The 11,704-nt window shown below is 38.9% G+C and overlaps 1 protein-coding gene across 3 annotated transcripts in view; it reads left to right on the top strand.

Annotated features, from left to right (window-relative positions):
• The first annotated feature begins 31 nt into the window (after positions 1 to 31).
• Tatdn1 (TatD DNase domain containing 1) overlaps positions 32 to 11,704 on the top strand; it is a 33,809-nt gene continuing 22,136 nt past the window's right edge. Inside the window, exons 1-2 of one of the 3 annotated variants that reach the window (XM_076836275.1) lie at positions 32 to 95; positions 10,401 to 10,466. In XM_076836275.1, coding sequence (XP_076692390.1) covers positions 74 to 95; positions 10,401 to 10,466 — 88 coding nt within the window. In that variant the 5' untranslated portion in view covers positions 32 to 73. Of the gene's footprint in view, positions 96 to 10,400; positions 10,467 to 11,704 lie in introns of those variants that run through there. The other 2 variants (XM_076836276.1, XM_076836277.1) reach the window with 2 other exon arrangements.

Genomic DNA, 11,704 nt, shown 5'->3' with positions numbered 1-11,704 from the left:
GACCAGTGGCCGGAAGAGCGGACCGCTCTGTGGGCACTTCCGCTTCCGCCTAAGAGGAGCCTGTGGCGCTGTCATGAGTCGCTTCAAGTTCATCGGTAAGGCGAGGCTTCTCCGGTCCTTGTGCTGTTCTGACCCGTTCAGGGTGATTGTCACCGCGACCAGAGGGCCCAGGACCTGCGCACTCCGGCTCTTTGAGAGTCGAAAAGGCCACGCAATGGGAGAGGGTGCGGGGAGGCCTCTGGGTCTTGAAAATGAGTGTTAGGGTCCATGACCCGAGTGCTGGTTTCACGAGTGTATTTATTTGTGAAAGCTCACAGTCCATACAGCTAGGATTCGTGTCTTTTGAACGCATGTGTCGTATTCAACTTAAAAATGAGGCAGAGCCGGGTGCCGTGGCGCGCACCTATAATCCCAGCTACTGGGAGGACTGAGGCAGGAGGATCTCGAGGCCAGCCTCAGCAACTAAACTAGACCTTGTACCAAAATAAAAAGGGCAGGGGATGTAGCTCAGTAGTAGAGCGCCCCTGGGTTGAATCCCCTGTATTGAGGATGTGGGGGACGTGGGTCTGGGATTTAGTTCAGGGGAAGCGCCCGGGTACACTGATTCCCTAGCGTGCGCGAGAACCTGGCTTCAATACCCAGCATCACAAAAAGGAAGGGCGAGGGTAAAAGGAAGAAAACACACTCCCAAAGGCTAATCGCTATATTCCCTTCTGTCCCCCAACCTCGTCCCTCGAGTCACTGTGACCAAGAGGATTAGGATCTCGAGGAACCCGCCCACGCAGTTATTCATTCATAACACAGTTACCGAGTCTCTCTGGTAGGCTTGACATTGTTCTGGGGACACAGGGCACAAAAACCTGGTCCTGGTGCTGCTAGCACCACTATCTGAAGGACAGACTGGGGACCACAAGTAGTAAGGAGAACCAAATTCTGTTACTTGGGAAGTAAAACCATCCATTAATCACCTGTAGAACGAAAGGGGAATGCCGCAGGGATCCAAAAGGGTACGAATCTTTATTTCCAATCACTTAGAAACATCCGAGGGACATTGTAAGAGCTAGAATTGGAAAGGTAACTTGGGATCCAAGAGTCTCAATTAGTTTCACTCCGTTTAGAGTGGAGTTACACTGAGGAGTTTTCTTAAAGAACATTCATTGTGTGCTGGTTTTGTGCCAACAATCTTGTGCTCTAGTATATAGCAGTGTGTAAAGCTGGGCATGATCGTTGTGGAGTTTCCAGCTATTTAAAAGGTGAATCATGTCTGCCTTAGTAGGGTAATCCTGATAGCCATTATGCAGATTTAGTAGGGGATAGGAAAATACAGGGAAGCATTTCAGATCTTGAACTAAGGCAAAGGAAAAGAGAAATGGAAGAGATGTGCACAACATTTAGTAGCTGAGTGTTCAAGGCAGATTATGGACAGTGAACTGACAAAAATGACTCAGGGTTTGGATAGACACCTAAATATTGAATGGAAGCATGGCTGGTTTGGCAGTAGGTGGAGAAACACCCAAGTCCATTGGGATTAGACCCATTTAAGATTAAGGAGATGCAGGTGGAGATATCATTCAGGCATTCAAGAGAGTGGTTAATGTTATAAACTTAGATCTTAGTTAATTAAGCAGAATGTTTTCCCAAAGACGTTTTGTTAAATACTGTGTCATTATAGAAAAAAATCTAGTAGTGCAGTTTTCTGATAGGAGATGTAAGACTTATGTACAGTCAAAGGAAATCCAAGAGAGAATGTTAGTACCATAAAAGATGTTTTAAAAATGTTAAAAGAGAGTCTAGGGTGGGGGTTGAGGGGGTCCTGAAAGGGTCCTGAAAGGTTGCAAGACATTTTCAATGATGTGATATCTCTGCCTCTCTACCACCATCTGTGATATAATTGATGGGGGAGATGGAATAGAGAACCATGGGACACTCCACAGAGATAGGGACATTAAAAAAAAAAAAAAAAAAGTATGTGTTTGTGGTATAGAGCTAATGCCCTGTCTCAAGTCATGTTTCTTTGAATCCATTCTCCATATAGGCTCCAGAGTGGTATATCTAAAAACATCAACTAAATTTTTCTCTTGCTTCAGAGGTTCCATTACTTTTCAGAGGATATCTGAATTGCCCTAAAAGCAGACGAAGCCTTTCTGCAGTCTGGGCCTGCCCACTTTTCCAGCCTCATCCCTTTTGTGTCCTGTGGACATTGTCTCTTTCTCACCTCTGACAAGGTTTTAAAATGTTGCCTCAATTTTTAACATATTCTTTAAGATTTTATACTCTGCCCTTTACCAAATTATTTATAATTAAATATTTATGAACCTGCCTTTCCCAGTAGACCAAACTCTTTTTAAGGCAAATACTGGCATTTATCATTGTTTCCTGGGGACTTAGTACAGTGCTCAATGGAATTATGAATCAGTAGGTAAAAGAAGGTATGTGACTTTAGTGCTAACATGATGAGAAAATTGATAAAGGAATAAAAACCAGATAAGAGAGAAAAGGTGACTTCAATTGTAAGTAATTACAATTAGACTTTTTGTGTGTGTGTGTGTGTGAGGTTCTCAATTCTACTCTCCATGTAACTGTTAAAATATATCCTTCTATAATTTTAAAATAATTTATATAGATGCGTAAAAACATACACAAACATTAATAAAAATTACAAAATTGGGGTCATACTACATTCCACTTTGTTATATAACTTTGATATTTAATCTTTTGTCATTTAAAAACCACTTTCTGAGGGCTAGGGATGTAGCATGTTCTAGTTCCTGTATCTGATTCCTAGCATCACAACACACATATACATAAAAAACAAAACAAAACAGAAAAACACTCCCTGTGAAATACTACACTCACTTCTTAGCTTAGTCATGAGTAGTACTTTGAAAAACACTGTATTAGACTCATGGAAGATCATGAACAAGCTTACGTGGAACAATTGCATGAAAACTTAAACCAGTGTTATGAAAGCGGCCTTAGGTTTGGCTTAGTCCAATTGACTCCCCATTTCCCTCTTCTCTGGTTGCATAACAAGCAGTTTCCCCCTTCAGATTATGCCCACACATTGTTTCTAAAGTGGGCACGAGCATGGAAAATAGAATTTGTCTAAGTTTCCACCACTTCCCAGTAGTGCAATTCTGCGGAGCAAACTTAACACATGAGCCTTTGGGGGACACTTAAGATCCAAACTATAGCTCTAAGCCTGGGGCTCTGAATGTGATTAGGTGTGTCTGTGTAGCCTAACCTCCTATTAGGCTACACAGGAGTAGCACCACATAAGTTCTCTTCCTGACTACAAGTCTGTAGTAGGATTCGAATTATAGACTACATGTTTCCTTATGTTCTGAACACCAAGGTACCAAAGCCTTGCTCTTAGGTCTTGCTCTTGGTAGCATTGTACCAGGCCCTGGTTTAATTCCCAGGACCACAAGAGGGGTAGGGGTGGGACAGAGGTTTTTGTCATCATTTTGAAATAATTACTGTTAAAAGAGAAAATTACAACAAATTTAGTCAATAGATGTAATTAGCTTTTATTCACAATTCATGAATCAAGCAAGGCAGCTTCCATTCCACAAAAAAGAGAGCTCTCTCTAGGGGATAGCAGAACAGTAAGTTTTATAAGGTGGGAGCAAGGAAACAATAATAGGAAAAAACAGATTGATTAACATCAACTTGCTTTTTTGTAAGTGTGGAAGCAGAGGAGACTTTTATTACCCTGACTCAGGAAGACTGGAATCTCCTGTTTTTAGGAAAAGCTGGTCTGTTTGGGGTCTTCTGCTTTTATTTTAACGATGTAGCTTTTATCTGAGTAACCCCATATTGGTTTGAAATGATTTCCTGGGGCTTAGGGCAATATCTTCATCCAGTTAACAGGCTCCCATAATTTTTGTTTAATGGTACTTTTTTAAAAAGATGACTTTTATTATTTATATGAATGACCTACTAAAATTTTTAACATTCTAGAAAAATAAAAGAAAGCAACACTTCAGGGGCTGGGGATGTGGCTCAAGCAGTAGCGCGCTTGCCTGGCATGCGTGCGGCCTGGGTTCTATCCTCAGCACCACATACAAACAAAGATGTTGTATCCGCTGAAAACTAAAAGAATAAACATTAAAATTCTCTCTCTCTCTCTCTCTCTCTCTCTCTCTCTCTCTCTCAAAAAAAAAAAAAAAAAAAGGAACATCTGACCTTTGTTTACACCTGTTCCTTAAAAAAAAAAAAAAAAGAAAAAGCAACACTTCACCTAAAATCCCACCTCTGAAATAAACTGATAAAAGATTACATTTCAGAACTTCTATCTATATAGAGCAAGACAGAAAATATTTTCTAAATGGCATCTTACCATATTTGTCATCTCAAGTGGAAAGAAAAGGAATTATATTTGAACAGAGAAAAACTAAGGAATTGCTGAATTTGTGATTTCTTCACCAGAAGAGATTCCTCTAAGGCTAAGAAAAATATATCACTGAGAAATTTGGAATTCTGTTTATTTTATTTAACTTGTTATATGTAACATAAGTTAATTTCCTGAAATAAAATACGAGGAGTCAGGTTCAGTGGTATATACTTTTAATCTCAGCTCTTTCAGAGACTGAGCAAGACCTTGTTTCAAAATAAATTTTTTGAGAAAGGGCTGGTGAGATAGCTCAATAGTAGAGCACTTGCTAGCATGAGTGAAACCCTAGGTTTCCTCAGTACCAAAAAAAAAAAAAAAAAAAAAAAAAAATCAATACTCAAGGCTTAGACATTCCTCTGCCTTTATCAGTTAAAGTTTTTAGCAACTTTCTCAAAGTTTATAATATTTTCATCTCATCCTAGAAACGTAATTGGCCCTGTTGTTTCCCTTGGTTCTACCATGTTTGAACACCACCAGTCCTTTCAATCCAGCTTATCCATTCTTAGAGTGGTGCACTGACCAGTGATTCCAAGGGGCAAGGTCAATACTTGAACCTGTAGGGGAGAAAGAGATCTGCCCTACCCCCTGTCCCCCACACCTCCGAAGGACTCACAGGACAAATGTGTAGTAAGTGAACTGTGTAGTAAGTTCTCAAGGTATCAAGAGGAGCTATGAGGAGGGCCAATGTAAAATCTAGCAGAAGATAAGAGTTACTCTGAGTGAATTTATTCAGTACATGCCCAATTACCAGCATCTGGAAATTGAGACTATTTTTCCACCTTGGTACAGGAAGGATATCCCTCCCAAAAGAATCTTTACAGCTTGTTGTATGTAGGAAAAGACAGGTCATGTGGCCCCTTCTGCAGCTACAACTCCAAGTCATTTCAGCTGGAAATGAGCAATATAGCATTTGGTGTATTTTGAGAAGACACATTCTTAACTCCTTCAAACCCATCAAGAGTTTCCCCTTCTGGGAGGTACCTCCACCCTCCACCACCTATTACCATGAAGGACAGCTGTGAATTCAGAAGGGCTTTGGCATACTGCTCATTTGCCCTAGACGTCTCTGTCTCTGGGCCTCCTCTCTATTCTCTTCCCAGAGCCAAACTTAACTGTGCTTAAGTTGGTACCAGAATGTGGATTTCTTTAGACCAACTTCTGCTCTTTGTCATTTCTTTCCTGAAAAATGGGATTTTAAAATATTCTATTCCCCAACTAAATATCATTTACAAACTCTTCCACTCTCTTGTGAGTGTGTGTGTGTAGTTTTGGGAACAAACTCAGGACTTTGTTTATGCTAAGCACATGTTCTACCACTTAGCTGCACTTCCACCCCCTGCTATTTTTTTTGTTTTTGACACAGGGTCTCACTGTTGCCCAGGCTGGCCTTATGTTTGCAATCCTCTTTCCTCCCCTTCTTGAATAACTGGAATCATAGGCATGTGCCACTGTACTCACCTTTTCTACTCTCAAAAATACTTTCAGCTATGACAATTATGTGCTAAAATCTCTACTGCATAGATTCTAAGTTATTCTATACAACACACCAAAAACATTAGAAATAATATCTTTGCAAGAAGAAAATGCAAAATACACCAAGAAATAAAAACATCATAATCCATTTCCTAGATCAAACATAGTATCTCAGTGGCTATCTTTCCAGATCTTCTCTGAACATATAAAACAAAATAAAGTCATATAAAACCTTTTGTAATTTGCTTTTTTTTTAAAAAAAATAATAGTCTCCCTTTTTCCATTTCCTGAAGTTTTCATCTTAATACCAAAACCATACTCCAGTTTTCCAAATTCTCCCCAAAATGTCCTTCACAGGTGGTCATGTCCAGAATCATATCCAATTAAGAGCCACACATTTGGTTGTCTGTTATGAGTGAACTGTGCCAGTAACATAGACCAAATGATGTGTGTCTTTCCACAATATCAGAACTTATTGGAATAACAAATAACTTATGGAAATAACAATTCACTAAAACTCATATCACCTGATAATCGTAAGCTGGGGAATCACAGGTTTTTTTATTCCAATCTTATTTACTAATATCTATAATACTCAACACATCAAACTTTACATAATTCTGTGCATATGTACACACACACATACACCAGAAAGGCTATGGGGAGGATTAATGTGACCACAGGGTTCTGGAGGCTGAACTGAGAGCAGATAGAATGCAAAGAGTTGCCATAGGGGTCACTAAGGGTTTTAACAAGCCAGTTCCACAGAGTCCTCAAAGCAGAGCATCTGGCAGTTTCAGAATGTCAGTTTGGAGTGTCAACCTGAGGTGTCAGCTAGGAATGGGCCATTTGTTATCTTTATGGGCAAGAGGAGAAACCTGGCTGAGCTGAACCCCAGAGACAGAATTAGATTCATGGGCAGGGCTCCTAATGAGTGACCAAGTAAGTGGGATCAGATGTCACTGTGTCATCTTGAGGTGCTTCTCCTTTAATGGTTCTCAGGTGAGGTTTTTGCTTCATTTAGTGCTCTGATGGTTTTTTAAAACTAATTTTATGTTTTGGGGTATTAGGGATTGAACACAGGGGCAACTTGGCCACTGAGCCACATCCCCAGCTCTATTTTGTATTTTATTTAGAGAGATAGTCAATCATTGAGTCTTAATGCCTTGCTTTTGCTGAAGCTGGCTTTGAACTCATGATCCTCCTGTCTCAGCTTCCTGATTACAGGCGTGCATGACCATGCCTGGCTCTGGTGTTTTTGATAAGCTCATGGGCCTGGCTTTTCTGATATGGGGTTGATATGCCCATACACCCATTGGCTTCTGATTTCATTTGATAAGTTCACACATGGTCACTTTTATTAGCACTGTTAATTTATCACTTTGTGACTTACAATTGGCTAGACAGATGGTGGTTGTTTACTTGTATAAAGTATAGTACAGTATAAAGTATAGTATAGTACAAAGTATAGGTAGTAATTCTACCTCAGAACTTATACTCATGCCAAACTACTGCTTTATAAAATAGAGTAATTTAGGTTAGGCACAGCCTGAGAACTACTATTCTGTTCATCATGGATTAACTCAGAGCAAGACAAAGCCTGCTGTTTGCATTTATTCCTTAAGTTTTTTAAGTTGGCAAAGAAGTTTGCAAACTTTTTCTTTAAAAGGCTCTATATGTAGTAGATATTTTATACTTTTCTGTTGTAACTACACATGGCCCTTACTCATAATGATTCAACTTAATGATTTTTTGACTTTACAGTGGGATGAAACCATATCCATACAACTATTATTTTTTATTTCAGAACTCAACAAATTACTTATCAACACTTTATTATAAAATAGGCTTTGTGTTAGGTAATTTTGCCCAATTATAGGATGAGCATGTATAAGGTTGGTAGACAAAGCTGTGATGTTCAGGAGATTAGGTATATTAAATGCATTTTGACTTAATGATGTTTTCAACTTAGATGTGTTTATATTCAACTCTGCCCTTATATGATAATGTGACATAATAAATACATTTAGAAAAAAAATTTTAGTTGTAGATGGACACAATACCTTTATTTTATTTATTTATTTTTATGTGGTGCTGAGGATTGAACCTAGTGCCTCACAAGTATCAGGCGAGCATTCTACTACTAAGCCACAACCCTAGCCCAATAAATAAAGTTTTGATCTCTGCCCCGCTTGTACCTCTAAAACCTTGGAATCTCCAAAGTGATGTATTATTTTGTATGCTGATGAGATGACTGGTGATTGGGGGCACCTGGATAATTTATGGTGGGGGCAGTTTGCTGTGGAAACTGACCCTATGATTAGAGTGTTGAAACTTTCTAAACTTTCAGTCCTATCCACCCTCACCTCTGGGAAGGGAAGAGGAGCTCATGGTGGAGTTGTTCACCGGTGGCCAGTGATTTGCTCAGTCATACCTATATAATGAAATCTCTGTAAAATCTCAAAAGGATAGGGTTTGGAAAACTTCAAGGTTACTGAATACCTGTGGAAGGTGCTAGGAGTATGTTGTATGCCACAGAGGACATGGAAATGTCACTCTCCTTCTCCCCAAACCTAGCTCTGTGCATCTCTTCCATCTGGCTGTTCTGAGTTGTTTTCTTTTATAATGAACAGATAATTGAAAGTAGAGTATTTTCCTGAGTTCTGTGAACTGCTCTAGCAAATGATCAAGTCCTCTAAGGGGATTGTAGGGACTTCTGATTTATAGCCAAGTCACACAGAAGTTATGGATATCTGGAAATTTATTACTTTCCATTGGTGTCTGAAGTTGGGGTCAGGGGGTAAAGGGGGGAAGTCTCATGGGGCTGAGCCCCTAACCTGTGAGATCTGATACTTTTTCTAGGTAGAGAGTGTCAGAATAGAGTTAAATTGTAGACACACAGCTAGTGTTGGAGAATTGGTTATTGTGGGGAAGATAACACTCCCACATCTGGTATCATAAAAGATGTATTAAGAGTGGCGCATGCTTGTAATTCCAGTGGCTCCAGAGGCTAAGACAGGAGGATCTCAAGTTCAAAGCCAGCCTCAGTAATTTAGCAAGGCCCCTGAGCAACTTAATGAGACCCTGTCTCTAAATAAAATATAGAAAGGAATGGGGATGTGACTCAGTGGTTTAGCATCCCTGGGTTCAGTGGGGGGGCGGGGTGATGTATTCACAGTGTTGTGGATGTGAGAGTATACTAGGAGACAACAATTGTGTTTGTCCTATCTTACTCCTGTCATTCAAAAGCAGCCACAGACAACATATAAACAAACAGATGTGGCTATGTTCCAATAAAACTATGGACCTGAAATGTGAATTTTTTTTTGTCATTTTCATATGTCACAAAATATTCTTTTGATTTTTTTTTTCAATTATTTAAAATGAAAAGTCATTCTCAGCTGGGGGGCAAATAAAAATAGGAAGTGGGCTGCAGGCAGGAGTTTGCAAATCCTTTAATGGTTCTTTTTTGTGGTGCTGAAGGAACTTAGCCGGTTGTCCCACAGAATGTCCTATATTTTAGATTGTTTAGCTTGTTCTTTAATTCCCTGTGTTTCCTGTAAACTTGAAGTTTTATCTACAGGTTAACGAAATCTGAAACAATTTTAAATGCCCTACCTGCTGAGTGATTTAACATGATTTACTGAGCCCAAATAGTGAGGCTTTAGTTTGGAGGTATAGTTTCCTCTTAATTACCATCAGGGAATTGTCCAGTCTGTTTTCTTTTGAAAAATAAAACTAATTAATTCTTGACGTCACTTTTAGCAAAGCCAGCTATTTTTGTTTGTTTTTAAAGACAAGTGTCTGTTAGATAACTGGTGTAGCCTCTCCTGGCTAACCCCTTTCACTTGCTTCTTTCCACCAGCTGGAAAGTACTCTCAAGTACTCTCAAGTACTGTATTGTTTTACACCCTGAAGGCTTTGCTGTCTCGTAGTCATCCTTTTAGATTCAGTTCAGTGATTACTTCTTTCTGGAAACTTCTTCTGAGCCAGCCATCAGACTAGGTTGGATGTTCCTCTTCTGTGCCCCATGGCACCAGTGTTATTTCTTTAAAAAAAAAAAAAATTTTTTTTTTTTGTACTGGGAATTGAGTCAAGGGCCTCACACAGGCTGTGCAAGTGTTCTCCCACAGAGCTATATCCTCAATCCTTTTTCTTTTGAGATCGGATCTCACTAAATTGTTGAGGCTGGCCTTGAATTTGTGATCCTCTTGCTTCATCCTCCTAAGTAGCTGGGATTATAGGCATGTGCCACCATGGATGGCTTCATTGTTCATTTCTAATATTTCAAAATTGCCTATTAATGGATCTGCCTTACCAATTCTGCAGTGAGTTTTTTAAGAACAGGGATACATTTTATTCATCTTTGTATCCCATGGATCTAGCAGAGTACTAATAAGTGGCTAGCAGCTGGATACTGTTTGAATGAATGAGTTTGTGAATACAAATTCAATAATAGGAGTTTTATTTTTTAAAGATTCAAATAAAGACTTTTATTGATTAATGGATTACCTTTTTTGGCTCTCTGCAGATATTGGTGTCAACTTGACAGATCCTATGTTCCGAGGAATTTATAGGGGGGTTCAGAAGCATCAAGGTAAGTTTTTTTTTTAAGATAAAGAGTTCTTCTGTGAAGACAAATTTTCTGCCTTAAGCTGATCTTGAAAAGCATAACCAAGTTAAATTAAAATAAAAATATTAAAGAGGTTATAGTAATTAAATAATTATATCAGAATGGATTTTATTGTCATGTATAGCTAAAAAGAACCAATTTTTTAAAAAGTAATATATAGAATTTGATGGTTAAAAAAACCCCAAAGAAGTCATATGCAACTTGGGTAAAACTATCAATGAATCACACACAAGCTATATTGGTAAAACATGATCCTGAACACTTACTTATAAGGTACCCATTAAAACTGTGTTAATCCAGCCCTTCTTATCTATAGAAGTTGTTTTTTTTTTTTTTTTTTTAACGAGAGAGTGAGAGAGGGGAGAGAGAGAGAGAATTTTAATATTTTTTTTTTAGTTATTGGCGGATACATCTTTGTTTGTATGTGGTGCTGAGGATCGAACCCGGGCCGCACGCAAGCCAGGCGAGTGCGCTACCGCTTGAGCCACATCCCCAGCCCTTATCTATAGAAGTTTAGTTTTGAGTATGGTACTTCAAGTAATCTCATGCACAAAAAACAAGTAATAGTTGGTATTTAGTCTTTTTGTGGGAGAGAGTGGTTCTGGAGATTGAACTCAGAGGCACTTTACCACCTAGCCTTTTTTTTTTTTTTTTTTTTTCAATTTTGAGTTTGGGCCTCACTAAGTTCCTAGGCTGACCTTAAATTCACACTCCTCCTGCCTCAGCCTCCTGAGTCTCTGGAATTCCAGGTGTGCAAGCCCAGTAGATAGTAAGCCATTAAGCAAATGAACATTAGGACACAGAATCCAAAAATCAGTTACTATAGAACATCAGTGTATCTAGTTTTTCAAAAACATTTTCAGTGAGTGACAAGTAGGAGCGTGATTGAGAAGGAGATATAATGCTATCTGGTTTCCTATTTTGCTTTTCCCCCTTTCATCCACATTTCTACTTAAATATCTACTGTATTAGAAGACCAGGTAGTAGTACTTTAAAGATTGAGGGAAGGCCTAGCCAAAGGCAAAATGGCTTATATTTATCTTTTAAGTTCATTTGTAAGACTAGGCAAGGAATGATGGCAGCAACAGGTTTTTAAAGGCAGAATTTCTGCAATAAGCTAAGTCTTGAATATTGCCTTAGAAAAATAACTCTACTTATTATGTAAATGCAAACAGGAAATGTTGGTTTTTGTGGTTGTGGAT

Source organism: Callospermophilus lateralis, chromosome 16, assembly GCF_048772815.1.
Source record: "Callospermophilus lateralis isolate mCalLat2 chromosome 16, mCalLat2.hap1, whole genome shotgun sequence".
Taxonomy (NCBI): Eukaryota; Metazoa; Chordata; class Mammalia; order Rodentia; family Sciuridae; genus Callospermophilus; species Callospermophilus lateralis.
The sequence above is the reverse complement of the archived record's forward strand: the minus strand, read 5'-3'. Positions and strand labels throughout refer to the sequence as shown.